General features: G+C 36.8%; 1 protein-coding gene across 3 annotated transcripts in view; it reads left to right on the top strand.

The window, feature by feature from the left end:
* Positions 1 to 27,060, top strand: part of PRDM11 (PR/SET domain 11) — a 48,747-nt gene that overhangs the window by 16,883 nt on the left and 4,804 nt on the right. The window contains exons 1-3 of one of the 3 annotated variants that reach the window (XM_081314241.1): positions 224 to 242; positions 3,019 to 3,103; positions 16,908 to 17,095. In XM_081314241.1, coding sequence (XP_081170367.1) covers positions 3,066 to 3,103; positions 16,908 to 17,095 — 226 coding nt within the window. In that variant the 5' untranslated portion in view covers positions 224 to 242; positions 3,019 to 3,065. Of the gene's footprint in view, positions 1 to 174; positions 243 to 3,018; positions 3,104 to 4,731; positions 4,805 to 16,907; positions 17,096 to 27,060 lie in introns of those variants that run through there. The other 2 variants (XM_081314240.1, XM_081314242.1) reach the window with 2 other exon arrangements.

Genomic DNA, 27,060 nt, shown 5'->3' with positions numbered 1-27,060 from the left:
AGTTCTGCAGGCTGCAAAGCCCAGCTGTCTTCCAGATGAATTTTTTTTGGTGAGCTCCAAGAAACAAATAGGTAATATTGTACAAAGAATGAAAAATTAAAAGATTACACTTATTTAATTACCTTATTCTGTATGATCCTAACTTTGTTATAAATGTATGTGGTTTTTTTTCAGATTGTTGATAAGAACAACCACTATAAATCCATAGATGGAACAGATGAGACTACCTCAAACTGGATGAGGTAAGTCTGTTTCCTATATATAATTTCCCCTGTGTGTTTTTAATTTGCATCTGTAAAAAGAAAGAATACACTTCCCCGTTTTCAGTTTTTGAAAATGAATTGATTATGTATGACTTGATTTTTAATTTCATTGATAAATTTTCTTTCAAATATTCTGTTTATCTTTTGTACAAAAGAGCAGAGTTTTATAGGGGACAAAAAGAGACCTTGATCATTCTAAATCATTGCAGTGATTTACAAGTGATTTCTATATTTTGGTTATATTTACCTTTTATGTGTATTAAAATAAATTTAAAAACATTTGCTAGTAGATCAGAACAGAAATGGAAAAAATTCTGTCATAGGAAACTTGTTTGGTCCTTTTTGTTAGGATTATTGGCTATTTTATGTTTGTTCTTAATGGCACAGTGGGACAAGTAGAGCAGATGTATCATTTCTGCAACTTAAAACACATCCACAAATTTCAGTTTGATAACTCTCCTATTACCTCTCATTGATTTTTACAAAAACATCTAACTATTCCTACTTTAAGTAAAGTATTTCACAACTCTGCTCATGAAGAACAGAACAAACTGGTCAGGAATGTGCTGTCATTGTTTTATTCCCTAAATTAGTCTTGATATATACCTAGTTCTTGTGGTTGGATTGGTGTGTACAATTGTGCTACAGATTATTTCAAATGGTAGATGGCTCATGGCAAAATACAAAACACTTTGAAGATACTATACTGCTGAAAAAAATAAAGGGAACACTTAAACAACACAATGTACTGTATTTAATAGTAGGATGTCTTATTTTCTGTTCCCTTTATTTTTTGAGCAGTATATATTCAAACTAATGACCTTTTAATTAATTTAACAATGATATGGATAAAAATTATTGTATCTATATTGTAAGCATTGGGGAAATTTGATTTATAACTTCCAGCTGTCCCTACGAGGAAGACATATATCAGAAATGTATTCATGTATTTCTTGAAGATGTATTGTAATAGATGAAGTGGCACACTAATATGAAATATCAGATTAACACCTGTTATTTTTAAACCAACCAAAACATTTCCTTCTATATAGAAATTTACAATATTATTTTGATTTACTTCGATAGAAATCATATCGAACTTAGTGTTTGTGAGTAAGCATGCCTGCATATAATTGGAGTGCAAATATAATAATAGTAAAAGTGGAATACAGAAGAAGCTAAGTAGCCAATCAAAAGTATTTATCAGATTTTTAAAAATAAGAAATTAAGGCAAATATCTATGTATCTATATTGATATTAGACTTTACTTGTGAGACTTGTAAGTGTTATTGTATATTCCAACCACTTGGACATATACTATACTGTAATCTAGGATTTTTCATGTCAGTTTTCTCTTCTCCCTCCTTTTTTTTTTCTTTTCACATAAAATCAGTATACTGAGGCTACTAATAATAATAATTAATCTTCATTTACAGTGGCCATTTTTAAATGTCTTTCCACAGTGTTAAAAGAATATCCAATTGAATAGCCTGGCTCCAACAAAACATAGTGGAAATAGTGGAGCTGTTTATAGGTTACCCTCTCAAGTTTGTTGAGTTCTGTAACACTTGTCGGCGCTAACAATTTGTTGGTATAATGTTGATTGAAATTTGCAGTCGAATGGGAAACAGTTTTATTCTAGCTTTTTAGTTTGCTACCTTTCTACTTTATTTCAAATATCTTCAAGTTGTAATAGGCTTGCAGAACATTGTGTCTTATTTTCTAAAAATGCTTGTGTCACATTATTAAAAATAGGTAACATGATAGGTAAAGGAAGCTACTGGATTTTTAAACTGCAATATTAGGTAGGGAAATATGCTACTACTAAAGAGAAATATGGATTACCTTCTCTCATTGGAATATGATAACAAATTTATGGTTACTGATGATGTTGACAGGAACATAAACGTAGAAGGGAACCGTTTTTAAAAAAAAGATATTGCCTGGATTTGAAATTGTAATGCTAGAACAGCTTTTTTTATGGCTTCTGCTGCCTCAGGATGGTCAAAGTATTCAAAAGCATGGATTTCCTTCCTTTCTTACATTTTATTTTGCTAAATTAAAAATTGAAATATTAGGATATACATCTTCTACCTCTGTGAAGATCTGACCTGGAAAGTTAACACAACCCAGGTGGCTAGAAAGGCCCAACAGAGGCTTCACTTTCTTAGGGTCTTGCGGAACAACAGGGTAGAACAACGGCTAATGACCCTCTTTTACCGGTCTACTATAGAGAGCGTCCTCTCGTATGGTATTGTGGTTTGGTATGCTGGTCTGACAGCCGTGGACAGGAAAGTATTACAGAGGGTAGTGAGCACAGCACAAGACATTGTGGGCTGTTCCCTGACACCACTGGATGACATCACCAGGGCTCGTTGCCTTGGAAGAGTGAGGAAGATTCTCAGGGATGACTCACACCCTGGACGGTATCTCTTTACTCTCCTACCATCCGGTAGGAGATATAGGAGTATAGCCAGCCGTACCAACAGGCTGAAAAATAGCTTTTATCCGTGGGCTGTTAGGCTTTTAAATGGGATATAATCTCTGTGAACCTATGCAGAATTGACTTGGGAGGCCGGTGTGTGGTGTAGTTGGTTCACATGGTGTGGTAGGATGGAGGGTTTGTTGTCACTGTGTGTTGGGGGGAGAGAGCACGGGGGGAAGCTCAACTAATCTCAATGTACACATGTACTTTGACAATAAAGGTTTATTATTATTTATTATTTGAGTTTCACGGTCTCTTTGGATACTGCAGATAATGACAGTAAAATTGATGAGTCCTACCTCGTGGCACTTGCAATTATGGTCAAATTAGAACTGCCCAAGCCTTCTAAAATACCGTAAGTTCCTGAAGAAGTCATTACTAAAATGTAATTTATTTCTGAGTAAACTAACTTAGCTTTGAATGAAGGTCTGGTGTGATGGAAAAAAAATGGTTATAATGGATATAAATTTCAACAAAAATGCAGTATTTTGACAAAATACAATATGGTACTTTCTGAATTATTCTGGGGCTCCTAGAGCACATGTTGATATAATTTAAGCTGCTTGGCGTTTATCGTGGGATAAGTGTATTCTGTGCTAGTTTATCTGCTTATTTGTGGGGAATGGTTATATGTTATTAAAATGTCACATTTTTGAGCAATACAACATTGCATTTTTCATAAATATGGAAAGAGTCTTTTCTGGTTAAATATTTGTCATAGACATGTGATAAACATTATGGTTGGATCAAGAAGACTTTTTAGCAAACTACTGTATTTGTGAGTTATAGGATATTTGCTAAATTTGTCTAGTATGAAATGTCAGTCAAAGCCCAATGAATTTATATCAGATTACAAAACACTATGTATTTGCTGTGTGAATATTTCTTGCAGATAATATCACAAGTTCTCAGATTTTCCCCGTTTCCCAAACAGAGTTGTAAATTTTGAAAGTAGCCATGGTTCTTCTTAGCATCTCAATTTTCTTTTGTCTGTTAGAAACTGCTTGCAATATCAGGTGAACATTGATTAATCTATTTAACAGAAAGACACTTCATTGTTTTCCATGAAAGAAGCAAACATCATTTAATCAAGGAGGAGAAACAGTTGCTAATCTTGGAAAATTCTCAGTGTGGAAAATTCAGAATACCCTTGCTGGTTTTATTTATTTATTTGGTGTTATGTGTTTAATCGATTTGGTCTCTTGAGTCATTGCCCTGTGGTAAATATCTTCAGGGTCCATTTTTACATGAATCAGTAAATGTAATTTTTAGCCCCTAGAATTGTTGTTGGTTGTTTTTTTATCAGAATATTTGGCAGTTGTTTCATTTCTTGCCAAAGATAATTAAATTTCTCCAAGAACAAACAAAGCCTCCAAATACCTGTTCATTTACATGCAAAGATTGCACAAAATATGATGCATGTGATCTTTGTTCCGCACCAACTTAAGAGGACTGCTGTTTTACAAACAAAATATCTTCTGACTTTCTATGCTTGTGTAAGAGTGGAAGGCATTATCTTGAGAGGAAGCTCATCAAGCTTGGATATTAATGTACAGTGGGACATGTTTCTTGTTTTTAGTGGCCTGAGTATATCACATTGATTTCCTTTTACCATTTATCCTTTGTGGGATATTGAACCCAAGGAGCATGACTGTACGAAAGACGAAGCCCAAGTTCTCCAGGGAAGAACTGGACATTCTGGTCACTGAAGTGACTCGGAACGAAGCCAGGCTGTTTGGAAGGGAGACAATACGCCTATCTTATGTAGACAGGGACAAGATCTGGGAAATAATAGCCAGAAAAATCACATCAGTGAGCCATGTTCCCAGATCTGTAAAAGATGTTAAGCACAGATGGGATGACATGAAAAGAAGGACCAAAGACAAATTGGCATTCATGCGGAGGTCCATTTCTAGTCCCAGAAGCCCAGGGAGGCCCTCGGCCATTGTCCTGACCGCCCACGAGAGAGCCATCAAGTCGACGCTGCATTCGTCATGCCAGATGCACGGCTTCCAGAGAGCGGATCTGGACGTGGTTGACAGCCCATCAACCAGTTGTAAGTATTATCTCTTGTCTGTTCCCTGCTGTACAGCTTGGTTCTGACAAAGAATTGTATTATACAAAAGATAATGCTTTCCTTTTAGGTGAAGCACAACTTCTAGTTCATGTTTCCTAAAGCATTTAATACTTCCTCTTCTGGATACTTTCCTCATTATTGACTCATGAAGCTGTATTTTGAATAAACTGATACAGTCTGTGTACCTCATTATTCAGGTTAGCATAAAGGATGGACAGTATGTTACTGCCCCATCTATAGAATGATATGTGTGATATATACCATATGCATGGATGCAACAAGGGACAGAAGTAATAAAAATTGTGAATCATATCATCATTAATAAATCTTATATAAATACCAGCTATTTTTATTATTAATAGACTGCATATTTGCTTACTCAAAAAATGTATTTGTAACTGCAAAATCAATACTAGTGGCATTTATTCACAGTCATGCAGAGGGGCAAAACATTAGTACCACCATACTTTTAGCATTTGCTAATTTGGCAGTTGTGGCAGTTGTAACTACTGCAGAGAACAAGAATTGCCTCTGTATCCCCTCCATAGATACAGAAATAGTCCAAAAGAGACTGGTGATGCAGTTGATTATTTGTATATAATCCATATTGGTGTTATCATTACTTCCATGATATTTTCTGATATTGCGCCAATACTGTACAGGTTAATGTACTTGACTTGTACTCTATTATCCCTGTATCTACTATTTCCCCCTACCATCAAGAATGTCAGCATTTATTCATATGTGGATATTTCCTGATTTATACATATACATTTTACATATTCAAAATGGGATTCTGCTACTCAGTTTATCTTAGCTGGCATCTGTGATTCAAGCAGTCCCTAGATTAAGAACAAGTTCCATTCCCCAATTCTGTCTTTAATCCAAATTTGTATTTAAATTGGAACATCTACTTACCAATGGGCTGCCTATTAGTAAAAAATGGCAGACCGTGTTGTCCTTCCATGAACCAGTAAAGCCCTGAAGCTACACAATGCTTTTAGGAACCAATAAAAACTGCTGAAAACATGTTGTAAAATAAAAACACATAGTTTCAATAGTTCCTGAAAGAATTGCCCGGCTTCAGTGTTTTGTCAGTTCTGAAAAGGGCAATATTTTTGTCCTTTTTGCCTATAGGCAGCCTGTTCGTATCTAGGATTGCCCTTAAGTTGAACTTACTTAACCTGGGAACTGCCTGTATTCAGGATAAGTATCATAAATAAATAATTATTTTCATTGCTCTTGTGGATACAGATGATATAGTGGAGTAAACGTAATGAAAATTCCAGAAACAATTGCTGTACTATCAGTATTTTTCTTTCATAGTTCTTGTTGATTTAGAGGACACACTGAGATTTGTGATTTGAAAACTAAGTTACACACAAGGAGGATAGCATTGCAATAAGACAAAGGAAAGAAAAAAATTATGTCCCACCAGCTTGTATTTGGATCTCAGCTACAATTTTAGATACAATTCTATGGGTAAAATTATATAATAGTTTATTAAAATTATTTCTATGAACAACCCAACAAAGTTTATTAAGTTCATCTTTGAAGTCTTTTTAAAAGCTATGTGCTAGTGTTGAACTTGATGAGCTTTCTTATTTGAAGTGATACAGCCTCGTTCATTTTATAGTTATACAGCCTCTTTATTAAAGAAGGAGGAATAGGAGTGTGCATGTAAATGGTATAGCCATACCTGAGTTACTTTTTCTTCCATGCCTTCAGTGGCTTATGGCACACTAAGGAATTGCCTTATTATTGATTCATATATAGGTTCAGACTGCAGCAGTTAGTGATTCCCTAAGATCTCAACCAGTGGTCCCTTTTTGCCTTACTACTGCAATATCTGGGACTTCCTAGCTGGAAAATCCTAGCTCTACTGATGAGCTGTGGCTTGGTTTAGGAACTCTTAAAATTACTGTCCAAGATTGGTCAGTGATGCAAATCTCTCTATTACAAAAGGCATAAAGACAAGAAATGATTCCATGGAGTTAGTGCTATTTTTACTGACCTCAGAGTTTTTGGTATATAATTATCAGTATTTCATTAGAATAGTAAATTAATACTGCTTCATTTCTATGTATACTATGATGACTGTAGAAGGTCACTATAGGTCATGTTTCATTCATCAGTGTTGTGTGTGTGTATGTGTATGTGTGAGTCTTGACTCCTGGCAACTGCCTAGACAGGTCTCTGCAATTTTCTTGGCAAGATTTAAGAAGTGATTTGCCATTACTTGCTTCCTAGAGTTCAGAGACAATGATTGGCCCAAGGTCATCCAATTGGCTTCATAGCCAAGTCAGGAGTGGAACTCACAGTCTCCCGCATTCTGTAGTCTGATGCCTTAACCATTACACCGAACCAGCTTTCTATTTAATTTAGTGATAACAAAATAATTTTTGTGCAAAGTCATTTCAATCTAATACAGTGATCTGCAAGTGGACATGTTATTAAACTATATCAGGAGGGCAGAGTATAAAAGAGCAATTTTTGTTTTTAGCTTTTGTAATCTGGCTTGGTGAAATCAGATGTTCCGGTCTAATATGTCGTCTGTTCAACCAGATTGGCTTCTCATGTATTTTTAAAGCAGATACTGTTTTACAAAAGAAATTATTTAAATAATTTTTTCTCAATAATATAGAAAGGCTCTTAGATTTCACTGAATCCCAGTTTTAAGTTTTGGCTTCTTCTGAACTTCTTGAAGTAGAGTTTGGCAATGCAAAGCCTTCATGCAAATAATCTGGTCTCCTCTCTCTCTTTTTTCCCTCCTGTTTTTGTTTCAAGCTGATGAAGGAGAAGAAGTGGCAGGCCCCTCACAGCAGCATCACTTTTCCTCACAAAGGGGTTCTGAAGAAACCAATGCCCTCTCCATGCCATCTTTCCTTCCTTCATCATGTTTGTCAGTTCATTCAAATATTCCAAGGCAAAGGGAAGAAATAATGCACCTAAATTCATGTCCTGAGTTTTCCATTAGGCCCCCTCAACCTCTTGTCCAAAATCCAGCTATTTCTGGCTTTGACCATCAGCTCTTTGATTCCCACATTCAACAGATGGAAGTATTCAGACAATTCTGTCAAGAGCTGGTGATAATCCATAGAGATGTGGCAAGCAACATGCACACAATTAGACAGAAGATGTCTGACCTGAGTGGAAAAATCACCCAAATGTGCCAATCTTTAATTAAAATGAAAGATGAGCTTCAAACTTTGAACAAGAATCATATCTCTAATGCTAGCCAAGAAATAGACGTGCAGAGAATTGGATCAAAGAGCTCCATTGAAACAAAAACAGATATTAACCAAAATCAGCCCAAGGCGACTCCTGTTACTCAGATTACTAGGTCACGGAAGAGAAAACAATATTTCTAGATTTCCACAATATTATATTAAAAAATGTAGCTGATGTTGGTTTAACAAGTGCTTCTTAGCATAAACATTGGGTAAAGTTAATGAAAATTTTCTCTTAAGAATATTATAATTATAGCAACTTACGCTATAAACTTTGGAACTTCTTAGCTGGAAGTAAGCTTTGCTTGATGTACTTGAAAACAGTACTTGTATGGTAAAACGATGCAGTAGAGCGTATGTAGTCCTCTTGAATAAAAATATATAGTATAAGAGTCATAAAGAACTTAGTGATCTACAAATCCAAGGTTCATATAGATTTGATCTTGACAATCTTTTGAGCTCAGGAAACATTCTGGTAATGTTACTAGATATTTAGTTTTAGGTAAATATATTATTATGGTAAATGGAAATGCACAGTTTTCTTCGTTGTCTTTATTTTACTATTGCATGTGGCACTATGTAGACGTCATCAAGGATCTAGGTTTGGAAAGGGAAACTGGTTTGTAGCCTTCACAGTTGGGTCTGAATTTTTTTTCTGTTTTGGAGCATTTGAAAGGGTTTTAAGGGGTTTACGAATTAGGAGTTTTAAATCTTGCATTTGTATAAGGCATCCTTAAATCTATGTCCCCCCAAAAAATAATAATAATAATAATTTTCTGTTTGGGGTGGGTGAAATAAATATTTTATTGGTGCAAATTTAAAGCACTAATTTTAAGCACGCCTAGTTTTCCATCTTCTTCCCTAAAAGACCTGAAAGATTTGGTCTTGCCCATTCTAGTAATTTGTTTGATAAACCTTGATCCCAAGGCGGGATAAAAAGTCATGGGGCAGTTCCCAGACTGAAAAAGTTGTAGAACTGAAGGTAACTGTGAATTGTTATTTTTTTTTCACCACTGTGAAGAAACAGACTGTTAGATTAAATAGCACTTTGGTCTCATGTAACAGTCCCATGCCTAATTTTTTTTGGCTTAGTTATTAACTACTGATGTTTGGAAATGGGGTATTAAATCAGAATAGATACCAACAAAAGGAGGAAACTGCAGCAATGTAGGCAGTATCTCTCTATTTCCAAGCCTGTAAATAATTACACAATATATTGTTTTTTATCACTAATTTCATGGCAAAAGCAATACTAATAATGATTAAATTGTACAAGATTGCAAGCATTTTACAATACTGCACAATATAAAAACAGATTGATAAGTATAAAGAAGTTGCACTGAAATGAAATGGTTAACATTTGTAAGAAACAAATGAGTTAGCATTGGCCAGTCCAATGACTTTTGTAGGTAGCATGCGTGCCACTGGTGGCATTCAGAGCCCTCTCTGTGGGCACGCGCACCATTGCCCCAGTCCTAGGCCTTCAGCTGGGTTTTATAAAACCTTTTCGCTTTAGGCCTCTGCCACCATGTGCAAAAAAAAAAAAGGTTCAATCAATCAATTTCAACTTCTTGCAGGGAAAAAAAAGATCTCGCAAAGTTGGAATTGATTGATTGAACTTTTTAGTCCCACACTGTCTGCCTTTACCACCGCAGCCACGCCCAGTCAATGGGCCACACCCACCCAGCATAGGACGATACATAAGTGGGTTTTGAGTTGCAGTTTGGGCACTCGGTCTCTAAAAGGTTTGCCATCACTGTTCTAGGATAATCTTTCCCAACTAATTTCTTCTGGAGTATAAGGTTAGTTTAGGTGGGCACATGAGGTCTCTGGTGTTTAGTAGGATGTTGTTGTTAGTTGCGAAGTCGTGTCCGACCCATCGCGACCCTATGGACAATGTTCCTCCAGGCCTTCCTGTCCTCTACCATCTTCTGGAGTCCATTTAAGCTCACGCCTACTGCTTCAGTGACTCCATCCAGCCACCTCATTCTCTGTCGTCCCCTTCTTCTATTGCCCTCAATCTTTCCCAGCATTAGGCTCTTCTCCAGTGAGTCCTTCCTTCTCATTAGATGGCCAAAGTATTTGAGTTTTAGCTTCAGGATCTGGCCTTCTAAAGAGCAGTCAGGGTTGATCTCCTCTAGGACTGACCGGTTTGATCGCCTTGCAGTCCAAGGGACTCGCAGGAGTCTTCTCCAGCACCATAGTTCAAAGGCTTCAATTCTTTGGCGCTCAGCCTTTCTTATGGTCCAGCTTTCACTGCCATACATTGCAACTGGGGTTTAGTAGGATAAGAAGCCAAAAACCAGATATGAGAAATGTGATTCTTCTGTTTTGATATACTAATTTACCTATGTTAATTATATCGCTTACGGTATACTATTTTGTTGAGACGTTAGGAAGAACGAATGTGAAATGCTTTCTTTTATCATCCCATAAGGGATGCTTTCTTGTAAGTGAGGGTTGAAACCTGTTCTTCTGATGGGAATTTGTGATTATTTTTGTTAACAATAAAGATATAATATTTAAAATTCAGATTAAGATGCTCTTACATGTTTATGTGTTTCTGAAGTTGTGCTCAAGACAACTTCAAAGTCTTTGATGTTTAATTCCATATAAGGCACATAATAGTTCCAGGTTTCCTATTTTCTTTACCTGCAGTACCTGCAAGTAATACATGTCTGTCAATATGTCTCTTTTGCTAGAATTTGTTAACAAGATTTAGAAGTGTGTGCCCATCAACAATTCAGCAATGAGTTTGGTTTGAAATATGAAAGTTTCTGCATACATCTAAAGTATATTTTATGTGCAAAAAACATGGATGCATCTATTTCATTGTTATTTTTAAATAAGGTTTAAAGTAGCCACTTTCTAAGTTACATACTTACAAACCATATTGTGATAGCAGTGCAATTAATTATGTAAAATATAATTCACAGTTTTCTGAACTGGCACTTTCTAGTTGTATAAATTGTAATGCCCAACATTTTAGGGTAGCCTATGACTTGGAATTCATGATATTATAATACAGCAAAGATGCTAGAATAGAGGAGAGTGGGCTAATAGGAATACTAACTATAGTCTATAATGAATTTATCTTTGAAATAATCATGCAAATGTAAAGCTCTTGTTTTATATCATAGGTTCTTGGATTTATTTCCAATTTTTGAAATACTTTGCAGAGCAGTATGAATGCCCATGCAATTGTGCACATGAACACACATGTACATGATCCAGAGTGAATAGTTTCAAATAAATTACTACAATCCCTTCAGAGCCACCAGAATATTGTCCACCACTGCCTTACTAAGAAATCTGGAGAAAGAATAGATATTCATTTAAAGATATGTAGAATTGCTTGGTTTACTATTTGTGAAATATTGTACATTTGGAGAGCTACTTAATTGTTTCATGTTTTCAAACTAATTTGGAAAATGAAACTTTTCTTTTAGAAACCCCTTTTGGATTAAGCCAATTCTTTTGTTCTGTTTTTCAGGGAAACATTCTCATTCTTTCTATTTCTATAACAATAGGACAGTAGAAGGAAGGAAGGAAGGAAGGAAGGAAGGAAGGAAGGAAGAAAGATAGGGAAGAAAGAAGGACTTTTGATTTACTAAGAATCAGAAGATCCCAGGAATTTCAGCTATAGCATTTTTCCACTGCAAGAAGCTTCCATTGCCATCTTGTCACACATGCCTTGTGGCCATGCAGACAAGATTCAGGATGCAGAAAACACAGGTGTGAAGAAAATTAGTAATGTTTTTCCAGTCACAATATGAGCAGCCATTGAGAAGATCCAGACATAATTTTTCAAGCTTGGAACTAGGAATTTGGCCTCTAGAACATCTTTCTCTTCCTCCATGAAATTGCATCAGCAATAATGAATCACCCCAAACATGAGAAGGAAAAGAAAGGCCATGCATATGAGTCAAAAGACTCATCTGACCTAAATCATGGTCTTTGTGTTCAAGGCAAGAAGGATCCGCAAACCATTACAGGCCCTCTTTCATGAATCATGGTCATATGTAAGGGGATTTGCCATATGTTCTAAGCCAAATCCTGGCCTATAAATTAGGAAGCAAGATTATTTGTGGCACACCCTCCCTACAAGAAATGGCAGACTGCTTGCCATTAAGGGCGAGAGAACTTTTCCACTTTTACAAATAAAGCATAGTTCTCTTCACTATTCTCTTCATCATAACTCCATAGTGGTAAGAAATATGGTGGACTATTACTTCCAGGATGCCATAGAGAAAAACTAGAAGGGAGAACAGAACATCCAGCAGCAACAATGTTGTAAGTGTAGCATCACAAATGCATTGAACCTGAAGTTATTTCTCATGTGGGTCCCAAATGGGAGGTACCCAGTCTTTTGAATAAAAAAAAGAATGCAAGTTATCTGGGTAAATGATATCTGCATCCATACCAAGACATTGCAATTTCATTAAATTGGAATTTTACCCAGCTCTAGAATAGGCAGCTTTTAATGCAAGAGATCTCAGAACTTCACTAGATAAGCAATGATTTTAATTTGGACAATGAAAAGTTTGTAGAGCTAATCAGTTGCAGAATTCCCCAGTTCTTGCTTGAAAAAAAAACACGAAAAGCTATCATTGTTTACTAAGAGCTGTATTTGCTCTTTTCTTATCCATATGATTCCAACCTAATACCTAAGTCAGTCATGTACAGAAACAAGGAAGGTATCTCAAACAGATCCACACTAACAGAAAATTAGGAGCAAAAATATGTACAGAAGGCAATTGCACTAGCATTCCAGTGTACAGCAAAATTCAATTATGATCAGAATCTCAGTTTTGGACTTGCTTCTTTCTCCCTGATATCTCAGTTGACACAATACAAATGAAAGTGAGCAACTTGCCAAGAGTTCATGAGTTCTAACTCTTTGATGGAATGCCTTTAATTCTGTACTAGGGCTAGAGCATTCGTACACATCAATCTGCTAGGAACTTTGCCTCACAGGATCTTTGGTTCAAGCACTTGAAGGAGTTTGTTAATCCAAAACCAGTTTGCTATCCAAGCCCTTTCCTGGAAGAAAAACAGTTTTATAAATCTCTTGTATCCATCCTGATTAATAGCAAGGAGAAAAACAAGTCTGGGCCCATGGCTTCTAAATGCACAAGATCAGAACAGGAAATACGTTTTTGCATCCATCTTATAGTTGAAATTTAACTTCTTTCTGCTTTCAGGAAAAGTGCAATGGATATCTCTGGCCCTTCTCCCACCAATCATTGAGGCATAGTCTCTAAGGTTAAATGATCTTTAGTAAAACCAAATGCAAAAAAATGGGTGCATGTGGGAATTCAGTGAGTGTTAGAAACAGTCCATTTTGGATGTGATTTGGAATTTCATGAAAAATAAAATCAAGAATCAACTACCCATCCTCATAACTTAAAAACAAGGTAAAGCATTTCAGGGTGCTTTAAAGAAATAAATATATTTTAGAGACCATTGCCACACAGAGTGTGCCCTCAGAAAAGTGAGTCTGGAAAATTAACCTTACATATGCAGTCCTTAGAGTCTTATGGTTTTTTTAAAATCTAGTAGGATTGAACACTGGGTGCCCATGGTCTCCTATCCTAGAGGCCACTTTTATACCAGGCCTTGACTACTTTCACTCTACATATGGAAATTGAAGAGGAACAGTTCAAGACTTGGGATCTGTTTATACTAGCTGTTTATTGTTTAGGTATGCAGCTTCCGCAAAAAAAAGAAAGAAAATGAAAAAGAAATCTAGACAAACCAGCAGGGCTTCTAGATGTATTACAAAGGCATGTGTAAAGGCAGGTTTAATTTTTCGTTTAAGTCATACAGGTGGCTACTAGTTAACATTATGAAGACAGGCAATCACATTGCTTCTCCAGGACGTTAGAAAATACCCCACCTTTTCAGCCATCTTAGCTACCTTAGTGATAGTACTCATCTCTTAAGAGTATTCCAGAGGATCCATTCTTTCTATGTGGCACTTTCCACTTAAAATTGATTCTCCCGGCACTAACACATTCCACTTGAACCTAACAGACAGGGTCCAGTTACAATTTTGATCAGGAGAATTATTTATTAATGCTTCTTTATTAAGGGCCATTAAGGGAGGACTTGTGTATTTTCTACTAAGGCAGGATGTCTTACAAATGGATTGCTGCTTTATCTGTAAGCAACAACAACAACAGCAAAAAACCTTTCAATGATCCCAGCAAAACATTTGACCATACTTTTTTTAGCCATACTCATTGCATGCAGGAAGTATACTAGGCACAGCTGGACATATTCAGCACACTTAGATTTTACTTAAACTCAATTAGAATTTTGCCAGAGACCCCTGTATATTTATTTATTTATTTATTTTATTAAACTTATATACCGATATCTTGTAAAGTGGGGAATGAAGGAAAAAGGCTCCTCTTAACCAGTTAGGAAATGCAACTATAATATACTCAACAAAAGGCAAATAGATTTTCCAAAGAAGCATGGTCTGTTCAATTTTGAAAGGAACAGTACTGATAACCTTGAAAGCAGAGTTATCTCTGATATACACCTATGATGCAATTGCTTGGACCAACCTTTCTACTTTAATTTGGCACTACAACATAGCTCTGCCTGTCCTTGATTATACAACTGCGCAGAAAGTGTTTTGAGGATTACCAAGCTCACCCTGTAGGGCATGCTTTTTGTGTGCCTTCCATCATTCCAAAGGCCAAGAGACTAATACTTGAGTGCTCCATGTGGTATCTTCCTAGTCGAGCAGATGATAGAACTGGGGAAGAAGCTAGCATCTTATCTACCAGATATATTTAGGCTATTTAGTTATGCATCTCTTTATTTTAATGTAACTTTTTGTTGTTTCTATTCTACTAGTTTCAGTTTGTTGATTGCAAGTACAAATAGGAATGGCCAAAATGAGGCGTTCAGCAATGAAACATATTGCTTTTCTCCTGAAACATTTTTTCTACCCAAATGCCCTGATCTGCACATTCTGGGGCTGATTAGTGCAACTCCAGAAGCATATTGGCCAGAACAGAAAGTGGTTTTTTGTCTAAGAGTATTTTGGCATGTCCCCGGTAATGTAAAAAGTAAAGTCAGTTTCGGTGATTGAAGGAGATTGTCCAGAGCAAAGGAAGGAAGTTCTTTAAGGGCCATCCCTTCCGATTTGAGGAGATGTAAACTCATTATTACTGGGTCCATTCTTGGTGACTGGAAGGATACCTCATGGTAAGTCCAAGACAGTACCATTCTTGGGTAAGGGAAGGGTCAATGAAGCTTTTAAAAACAGAACTATTACAAAATCATTAATTCAGACTATGAACTATAATGTACCATGATTTTATTGCTTAACAATTTTGGAAAATTTTCAATCAGGTGGTAATGAAGTAAAAGCAAGCACAAAGTATTTGGGTGAAGGAATGGTTTGATTTCTTGAAGACATTCCTGAGTATCTGCCAGCTTACATAAGGATTTTCTTTTTAATAGTAAAAAGCCACAAAAACTCAGACAATCTGAAAAGAGACGTAATACTAGTTCAAATGAAGCTCAAGTGAAGCCATCTTCTGGGCATCTTTTTGCTCCCGCCTAGCAATCTATGATGATTAAACTAAATTAGGAGTGAGTCTATTTTTTGTAGCTTGTTTTGTAGTACAGTATCTCTATGTATCTCTCTAAGACCCAACTGTGGAATTAGTTATTAGCATTTCAATGGTTACTAGTATTATTGACTTGATGTCTGTGTTTTTTTATCAATAAAAATATGGTGAAAATATACTAAAATGTGTGAACTGTATGTTATATAATAAATCATATAATATACTGAAGAAGTAGACAACAGATTTGTATTAGGTGATTTAGTACAGCCTAGTTGTGCAAATATTTCTATAATATGTCTGGTCTTTCTGATTGGGAATCAACATCATTTAACTGCACATTTCCAGCACTGCATTCGATTACAAAATAAATTCTATTATATTATAGGTTTGATGCAAATATTATTTATTTATTTTATTTTATTTTAATTCCATTTATATCCCGCCCTTCTCCGAAGACTCAGGGCGGCTTACAAGCTTAGCAGTAGCCTTCATTCTATGTATATGCCTGCTTATTAGGGCTTTCACACACACCCCAAGCGGCATTATTACAAAGCCAGCTTAATTGCCCCCAACAATCTGGGTCCTCATTTTACCTACCTCGGAAGGATGGAAGGCTGAGTCAACCTTGAGCCTGGTGGGATGCGAACCTGCACTAATTGCAGGCAGCTGGTGTTACTTAAGGAGGCATTAGCCCACTGCTCCACCAAGGCACCAAGGCATATTAGGAGAATATTTGCCTTTATGTAACCAACCAATATGGGATGTAAAAGATCTTGTTGCTGATATGGATTAATTCTCTTTTTGTTGTTAAAATGGATTATTCTTGTTCTCATAGAATATTGTACAACTGTGGTTCTTCTAATTCCAACTTGCTGGTTCTACAACACAGATGTAAAACTTAAGTCTGCAACAACCATAACTAAAGTTAGTTACCGGTAAATCTGAACCAGGACTGTCTTACAAATCCTGCAACATACTCTTATTTCAACGATCTTTAATTGATGATAATAGTAGACACAGAAATTTGGAAATTAGGTATTTTCCTGAACAGGAACAATAGGGCATATATTTATCTCAAGAAGTTATTTAATATTCTTTAAGGGTGCCTATTATTTTCTTATAGTTCTTTTTCTTCACATGTCATGCCATCCAATGCTGTGTTTCCATGTCTCTCTTTGAAGGTCACTTCTGCTACAATTGTGACTTAAGGTAGTATTCAACCTGTTTATAAATCAAAACCTGCCTCATCCTTGTCCTTAGGTATGTGGCCATATCTCGAGAGGAGAGAGAGCAGAACCTAATGGCATTTCAGCACAGTGAGAGGATTTATTTTCGGACTTGTCGGGACATCCGGCCAGGGGAGAAATTGAGGGTCTGGTATAGTGAAGATTACATGAAGCGGCTGCACAATATGTCTCAGGAGACCATCAACCGAAACCTCACAAGAGGTGAGATTTTTCCCCCTTTCTTTCCTTTCACTATTTATTCATGTCTTTGTTTTTCTGACCCAGTTACCAGGCAGTTCTTGCAAAATCAAGTATATGAAGAAATCAACAAATAAAAAATCATCAATGTAAAATAATACATAGTGTAAAATAATAACTATGTATTAGTTGCTAACACAGATAATGCAGCTGAAATGGATCCATCAAATAAAATATATAAGGGATATGGAGAGAATTTCATTTAATATATACTGAAAACTAAGAAGCATTGTCTTGAAGGAGATATTTTTGGCTTGATTTTGGGGAGGGGAGGGGGGTAAATAGGGCAGATACAGTGGCTGTGGTACAGTTGTAATGTCCTTTTCAGTTTGCAAAATACCTGTGTCTTTCTTGCAAACACAATGGCTATCATGATGTTTAAATCTGACAATGAGGTATTCAACAAATATACCTGACTAGCTTTATATACCAAATACTGATGAGTGCTGGAGAATGAATGATTCTTCCACTGACAGAGATCAAAACTTAAATATTCAGAACTAATTGGGAACTTCCCAAATATATCCAGACATTAGGACAAAGATATCCTGGTCTCTGGATATGCACCATTATGGGTTTTGCTTCCTTCTTAGTTTAGGGGTCCACTCTCAAAAGTACTTTAAAAGGGAGCTTCCCATAGTTAATAGCAGATAGCTGATTAAAGTTGATGGTTGACAGAAAGGAAGAAGAGGATCCACATGAAATTATTTTCCCTGTTATTTTTCTGAACACTATCATGTCCAATTTATTTATGTATGAAGCTGTATGTTGTCCTTAAACTTGAAGCAAACATGGAAGAGGTAGATCCTGGATAAAAAAAATACTGTTTTTCATGTAATATCCCCCAATTTTCTTTCTACTAATTGGACCTCCTATATGCTTTAAAACTTATTCTCTCCAAGTGCTGAGAGAGATGCTGATAATTGGGTCATAATTAGCTGGTGCTCAATGTGTGCAAGTAGGCTTATGTAAATACACACTTTCTTCATTACAGAACTGTAGAAATGACTATATTTATGAAAAGGTTATTGTTTTTAGTTTTATTTTTTGAGTAGCCACAATCTTGGTTAAAGTTAAAGGTAGTTTTCTTACATTTCTAAGCATTTTGATTTAAAAATGTGGTATCAATTGGAATAAAAAATGATAAGAGGTTAAAAAAACCCTGAAAAGTTTAAAAATCAGCATGCCACAAACTCCAGGCACTCAGTATTCAAAGTGGTGGCTATCCAAACTGTATTTCCTTATTTCCTGACCTGAGTGTATGTGTATGTGTGTGTGCGTGTGTTTCTGGAGTAGTACATGAGTTCAGTTCATAAGATCATTAGGAACAACAACAAAAGCTCAAAATACCAGTTGCTCATAGACGGAGCAGTTACCCAAGACTCAAGGTCTAGACAGACCAATCTGAGCACAGCCTGGATTGACTACAGGAAAACCTACGGCTCAGTGCCACTCACATGGATCTCTGACTGCCTACACTATACAAAGTGATCAGGACACTAAGGACCTTCCTCAAGAACTCAATGAAACATTGGAAGATAGCACTGAAAGTCAACACAAGGCAGCTCACACAACTGGCCATCAAGTGCAGTATATACCAAGGTAATGCACTGTTCCCTCTGCTGTTCTGTAAAGGCTTTGATCTCCTCAGCCAGATATTCACAAGAACTGGATATAGATACAAGTTCAAGAGTATAACTACCCCCAGCTGTCTCCTCTAAATGGATAAAATCAACTTTTATGTTAAGAATGAACTTGCTGATCTACCTGACAAATCTGCAGTGAAGAATGTGGCCAAGATAATAGTCAAAAGTGAGAAAGTAGTTAAGACTGATGAGGTGCAACTACCAGTGGGCCACATATCAAACATAGAGCTTAGTTACAAGTATATCAGTATCCCACAATCACATAGAAACAACAGTGGGAGATGCTAGGAAGACAGCAACATCAAAAGGTAAGTCAGCTCAATGGGAAGGACAAAATCCATGCCATTAAGATATATTCCCTGCCAGCCTTAAGATATCTGCTGGTACAATGAGCTGGTCAAAGCAGGACATGGAAGCTGCTGATGTGAAGACCTGATCCAACGAAGCAGGTGTCTACTATACTAGGCAGAACCCAAGGTGCAGACTATGCAGAGAGGCCTCACAGACAATCCAAGGTATAAGATGCAGACAGAAACACATTCACTGAAATAGCTGGCATCGTGTACAGGAATACCTGCACAGTGTATGGGTTAGATCTTCCCAAGTCCAGATGTATGTATGTATATGTATGCATGCACACATGTATTGTAAGCAAATCCTTAAACAGAAAAGGGCCAGATGCAGAAAATTTGCTGGAAGCAAAGTTCCTTCTTCTGCCTCCCTCTAGTTCAGGATTAAGATTGTGAAACAGTTAAAAGTTATGGCTAGCTGTTCTTGAATTGGCTTATGAAAACATACCAGGTCAGTGGAAGCAAATTCTATATAATATAAAATAATAATTAGGCAATTGAAGATATTGTTTAAAAAAAACATTATCTTAGCATTAAGATAGTAGTGAGTAATGGTCTGAGGAATGAAGCAGTTCTATTATATATCCTCCATATATTACATATCCTCCAAGGATCATACTGCTGAGATTTGTCACAAACGGTTGATGTTTGGTTTTGTAATTTTTCTTTTTAAAACATACACTATACATAAACACCCATACACCCATACGCACCCTTCTAGACTCCCCTGGAGCCTAAACAAATCATAATAAATATGCAGTCCCTAGCTGCAAAAATAGTACTATCCTTGTCTTAAGAATGATGCAACTAGCTCTGTTCTACCAGCTCCTGAAATCTCAGAGAAGAAACTACCCTTGCATACTCTCATTCTGGCAGTACTGGATGTTGTTCACCTGGAACTGGAGAGTTTGAGATGGGAACATGGCTAATAATGCTTAAAATATTTTGTGTATCTTGAATGTGGAAGTGGATTTTGAATCTTCTATTTTGCCTCATCCTGAAGAACCCAGAAACTGAAAATTTAGAGATGATCAATGAGATCTAAACACTTATACATACCCAGTAATCTACCATCCATACTATTTGTATGTATATTTAAAGAATAATTGTATGTGATAAATATTATTGATATTGTAAATGGATGAAGACTCTTAACAAATTAAAATTCTCATGAGTTGTGACGTTAAAGCTCTTTTCTTTCCCTCTTGTATGTTAAATTGAATTGCTCACAGTTACTTCTGGGAAGGACTCCCTGAGCATCATATATAGTAAGATATGGTATATAAATCATGTAAACTAAACCTGATATTAAACCATAAAAGGAAGAGAAAGTCCCTGTTTTACTGCAGGGAAATAAAACAGTTGATGGCAGTCTATTCATGACAGGGAAAACTCCTGTAGTGAAGGAAAATACCTTTAATATTTATAGTTGGCAACTAAATACATTTATTGTTTCTGCTTTTTTTTAGTGAAAATTATGCAAAGTCACTGTGAATTGGCTAGCAGCTAAATTTAAATAAATAAACAGACCAGATGTCCAAGAGAAGATTTGGATGGAACCTATAGACCAGGGGTGTCAAACTGCCGGCCCATGGGCCGGACGCATCACCTGGAAGCCATGCTCACCCCATTGCCAGCAATGGCAAAACTGTCTTGATACGTTGCGTGATGTCATGTGACGTTGCGAGTTTAACATGTCTGCTATAGACAAAGGTTCCTATACTGCTTGAGATATAATAGGAGAGGGCCCACATTATGCAAGCTCCATATCTTCTCGGAGGCACACCAATTCTGGGTTGCACAACCAGGATTACACCACATTTTAGTAAAATGTTAAAGTTTTGTTGCCATCCTGGTCCTCCAGATTTTTGCAGCCCAGGTCTGGTAATCCTGCCTTCTCGTATATATTGTCCCTGATTCTGAATTAATCATTCACTTAAGAACTTCATTATTGTAATAAGTCTCCATCTTAGTCAAAGTCCATGAAAAATGTTTCGTATGACATCTCTCAGATATGTTCCTTTTAATCTATTACAAAAGTATGTGTTATACCTATTAATTACTATTTTAAAGGAAAGCCTTCTTTAAAAATAAGCTTAACTAAAACAGCTGCATAAAATACTTAATAGTGATAGTGGGCATCAGTAGCATACAGTAACATCCAGGTCTTCACAGACATTTGAAAAATAGCAATAGCAATAGCACTTAGACTTCTACACCACTTCACAGTGTCCTCTCTAAGCAGTTTACAGAGTCAGCATATTGCTTCCAACAATCTAGGTCCTCATTTTACTGACCACAGAAGGATGGAAGGCTGAGTCAACCTTGAGCCAGTGAGACTCGAACTGCCAAACTGCTGGGAGTCAGCAGTACTACATTCTAACCACTGCCCACCAGGGCTCTGTGTCAGAGTGTCACTCACACATCCCATGGTATACCAGAAAGACATTTTTAATATAATAATTTAGAGTAATTTGACCGACAGAGATTACTATAGAAAAGGCGTCTGTGGAGATTCTCAGTCATCTAGGTCATGGTTGTCCCAAAGGTGCTTTTTTTCCAAAGGCAATTGGACTTTCTTTGCTTTTCTTTGAAGATGTTTCACTTCTTATCCAAGAAGTTTCTTCAGTTCTTCAGAAGAACTGACGAACTGAAGTTTCTTGGATGAGAAGTGAGTCTTGAAGGAAAAACAAAGGAAGTCCAGTTACCTTTTGATAAAGCACCTTTGGGACTATAGAAAAGGCGTGTTTTTCCCCTCTACTGATTATAAGTATCAAACAAGATAATAATTAACTCAAAAGCTGATTGCATCTTCTAACACAAAGCCCTACGAACAGTCAGACAAAATTGTAAAAAAATAAAACAAATAATTGGATCAAATTACATCATTTCTACCAAGCATCAGGAATAGGCGAATTATTAGCAGAAGTAGAATTCCAATTAGCTAGAGCAGGAGTCCTCGGCATCAGTCCATGGCATGCCAGAGACAGGTCCGTGCGAACAAGCAAACTCCCATCTGTGGAATGGAGGCAGCATGTAAAACTACGCCCCCTCCAGTCCACAGAAAAACCTCTCTCCTTGGAACCAGTCACTGGTGCCCAAAAGGTTGGTGGCCGCCGAGCTAGAGAATATAGGATTGCAGAAAGCTGAGGTGTTAGACTATGAAAAGGACAATAAAGAAAATAAATATGTTTTTTTTTTACTTTGTACAAGTATTGGTTTATTCATTTATCAATCAATACACTTACTAAAACCATTATTTATTTATTTATTTTGTCTATACCTGATTCATAATCTCACAGTACTCTCAACAGTTTATAGAAGTAGAAAAAATTAAAAACATACATATTGAAAACAAAAAGCACCGCAAACAAGCTAAAATCTTGGCTTCACAATCCCAATCCCACATTGGAGGAGCTCCGTTTTTAGTTCTTTCAGAAGGTAATTTAAATGGGAGCTAACCATCTTTAGTGAGAAGCCATTCCAGACAGCTCCACTGCTGCTCCAGGTTTTGCTCCTTCCTTCGTCACCAGAATGTAGGAAACCACCAGATGCTCTTCTTGACAAGATTGCTTTGATTGGGCTGATTCTAATAGGCAGCTACCTTACTGAAAGTAATTTGATACAGGGCATAAGGCACTTTATAGTAAAGGCTACAACAGTCCTTTCAGTTGCAACCAGAAGTATATGGGAAGCTACTGCAGGACCCACTGCAGAAGTTTATTATGTTTCCATCTGCAAGGGCTGGATAGTACTCAGGCCACTGCATTTTCAGCCAACTGAAGTTTCCAATTTATCTTTCTTCAAAGGAAGCTCCACAGAGAACATTTTGCAGTAATTCAAATGAGTGGTGATGAAGGCACAAGTCACTATAGTAAGGTAGTGTTGCCCCAGATAGGACACAACTAATACAACTGAAGCTGATAAAGGGCTACAGCTTCCTATTGTTCTAGCAGGACCACAAATCCAAGAGGGCCTCCAAGCTATGGATATGCTTTTTTCAGGAACAGTGCTTTCTAACCCAGAAGTACCACTGGAGCCACCAGAGAATCCCAAAAAATTACAAACAGTAATTTTCCTTTAAAATGACTAGAAATGTCCTCATCTGCAATGAGACTTCAACTACGTCTCCCAGATCCAAGTAACTACTCTGCCTGTGGCAGTCCAAGGTCTCAGGAGAGGCAAGGATCCAACTCCACATGGCAGAAGAGGATTTCTTAGAGAGCACCCAAACTATTTTCTCAGAAGCCACAATCAAAAGAATCCCTCCAAACATGGCAATATTATGTTTTGGTCAAAACTCTAGGCTCTGCTCAGAATAGAACAACTCTGATAAACTTATTGACAAAATGTTGTGCTAATTTGTCACATTTCTGGGGGCTCTGAGAAGACCAAAGGGTCATTCAGAATTGGTTGACAGAGAGGTTACTCAGGATGATTCATGATTTTTTTCAAAGGCATGTTGCCAACAGCAAACCAGGCCTTTGACTGATTCACCTGTCAGATTGTCAAGGAAATTCCAAGCATCCATTGAAATCCATGTGGTACTTGGGGTGGACCATCTGAATGGGTTGAGCCCTATGACGATAACACAGCCATCAGTCACATCTGGACCAGGAAGTGATCTAACCACAACAAAAAGCTGATGGTAACAGTCTTTATAACAAAGTCACATTATAGAGATTCTGAAGTAAATACAAGGTCTAATCCATGTCAGTTCCGTGATTTCCTGAGGAAAATCCATGGTTACCATGGAGATCATGAACTGCCAGCCTCTGCCATATGAGGTATAAATCCCTCATTGTTAGAAGAGGGGAGGGACTCAACTACCATCCTGACAGATCCAGAAGCTCAGAAAGGCTCCTGATGGATGTCAATGATGCTTTTTGCCTCCAATCCAAATTTGCTCACTCCTTTCATCTGCCAGTACTCCTAACCAGTGGTGGATTCAAATATGTGAACAACTGGTTCTCTGTATGGATGCCACTTCTGGAAGTCCATTCTGGGCCTGTGCAACAAAAAATTAGGTACCAGTTCTGCCAAATGGGTGCAAACTGGCTGAATCCCACTGCTCCTAACCACTCACAAATCAAACAGCTATTTCCAGAAACTTGGTGAATCTTTCTGCATCAAGGCCCTTAAAATGTTCTAGACTGATCTTCCAGACTGATCCTTCCTCATACATACCAAATCTCCAAATATATTCATATTTCTATTTCTCCTCCAAGTCCATACTGCATCCTTCACTCTGTTTGACATCATCTTGAAAACAGCAATCTATTAATGAGCTTTGCTATTTTGAAGCAACTCTCAGGTGATTCAGTCAAACTGATCTTATTAGCATAATTTAGTCAACTTCCTTGTTTTGATTAGTTTTTGTAGCCTCAGGGTACATGCCATCACCACCACCATTGTGGCTGCTAGAAATCTTAACATGTTCCCTATGCTTAGAAGCAGGGCTTTCAAGCCTATTTTTACATCCACGGTGTTGGAAGCATGCTATTTTTAAAAAAACTGTGTTTGCCTGGTAGATATCTACAAGTGGAACAAAATGACAGTGTATATGAGGTGATTTCATCATGTAAATATTGCAATTTACATACTTGCACCAGGTGTAATATTAAGGTCACTGGTTTGTTATGGACACAACGGTTTTTAATTCCAAATATTACTAATCATGGTTAAGATGGAATAGATTTTTTTTTTACAAAATGTGAATTATCCTGTCAAGCCTTAAAGAAATATTCAGACAGAAAGGTGTCATATCTGCCACTTCATAACTAACCCACCAGTTAATGTCATACTCTAAAACTAAGTAGGATATAGAATTGACTGAAGTCTTGCATTTTTTCTGTATGATTTTTTAAATGTATGAATCAAAATAAATCCTATGCAAATTGATACATGCCTACAATAGATTGGTATTGGTTAGAAGTTCCAATGCAGCATCACAAAACCTGGAGTTGCAATACTTGCGTAGCAGTTTTTACCTAGTGTCACAAGTAGATAAAACTATCTCAGTTAACTGATGACTATGGTGCTAGGATTTGATGAACCACTTCTACACTAAAGTTGTTACATAAGTACAAGTGTGTTTCTTAAATGTAATATAACAACATTAAGCAGCGCCTTGTTTGGAAAACAACCAAGTATTGATGCTTGGAATTATTTACAAGACAGAAGAAAGATAGAATCAAATTCATCATCTTCTGAATTTCCAGGTAAGGATATATGACTATTTTTTCTAATCTGCTAGCATCTCTGCTTTTTGGTAAATTTTGCTTAAATTCACACATTTAGCAATGTATTACAACAAGCTATAGATCTCAGTTTTGTGTATCACTGAGCTGGTTCTAATTGACTGTGATAAATAGCGATATGGGAAATGAGATTGTAATTCGTGTGTATTCTCATGTCTCATGTCACTCTATTATACAGTGGAAAGGTCTATCAGGTTTACTGGTTCAACATGGAAACTTCATAGTATTGATATGATGCCTTTTACCAAGTCAAAGTTATCACTACATTTTGAGCAATCAGAAACGTCCATATTTTATTTTAATTTCAATTACAGGTTAGCTACCTGTAGACCAACTGCCTATTCTTTGAAGCATATTGAAGCATACCTCTGTATATTACCTAGATATTGTTTGATTTTCAATATTGCCCATCATTAGGGTGCCTAAGCATTTATTCCAGTAAATGTATTAATTGGTTATGCAACATATGAAAAGTTTGCCCTACCTTTTTGCTTTAGCTTTTGTGTCAGGAATGTTGTAGTTTCCCATGAATAATCATCTCCTTGTTTTTTTTTAGGGGACAGAAGATTACTAAGAGAAAAGACAGAAAGAACTATGGGAAGCCAAGAAGATGTGATCTATCCCCTTGAGCTCACTATATCAAAACCAGGGAAGAGTCCTTACAAACGTAGCTTTGAAGAAGGGATACCTCAACCCCAAACCAAGAAAAAGAAAATAGACCTCATCTTCAAAGATGTCCTAGAGGCTTCTCTGGAATCAACTAAGGTAGAAGATCATAAGTTCACCAAAAATTCTACCCCTTCCACTCGAAAATCCTTGAGGTTCCAAGTTCAAGATGTCTCAGAAAAATGTGGGACTAGTGTTCAAGACAGTTCTCCTAATCACAGTAGACATAGAAATGAGGGTGAGTGGAAGGTCCCTCACGGTTCTCCCTTTACCATGTCCAAAGAAATTGGCTTGCTGGAAGAGGAAGGTGAAGAACCTTTGTCGTTTAAAGTGAACAGCCTCACTGATCTGTCTCTGGTGTCAAGTCAAGATGATGCTCTCGAAATCCCAACAACTTCCTTGTGTCCCAATTGCATCCGGCTGAAAAAAAAGATTCGGGAATTGCAGGCTGAGCTAAATCTGCTAAGATCTGGCAAGTTAGCTGAGCCATCTCTACTACCTCCTCAGGTACCTGAGTATCAAGCTTTTTCATATCCCACTGGTAAGTTACACAAAACAAAAATGCTCCTTAAACATTATACTAGGAGACCTTACATTTCTGAGGTCTTGTGGTTGGGTTTTATGAAGCACAGATTTAGTCCTCTGAGCAAACACTTTGGGGTATAATTATAATCATAATTATAATTTGTAATTATAAATTATCATCTTTCTTTTTTACTGTAATATGTTCATTTTCAATAAAAGCATTGCAGCAAATTGGTTTGCTATGTTCTTCATACATTGCAGGAGAAAGAATTGTAGGTTGTCATTCTGAATCCAGTTTAGGAAGTATGTTTGGTTTTCTATGCGCTATGTCACTTATACTGGTTCATATGGATGCAAAATACATAAAACAAAGTTTACATTTTGTGCAGAAACCTATTCTTAACTTGGTTGACTTGTGTTTGTTTTTGTTCATTTCCCTCAATAATTCTTGTTATAATATAATAATAGCTAGAGTACTGCTG

This window comes from Vipera berus (genome assembly GCF_964194415.1).
Source record: "Vipera berus genome assembly, chromosome: 1".
NCBI lineage: Eukaryota > Metazoa > Chordata > Lepidosauria > Squamata > Viperidae > Vipera > Vipera berus.
Note: the sequence above shows the minus strand (reverse complement) of the source record. Positions and strands in the feature narration are given on the sequence as shown.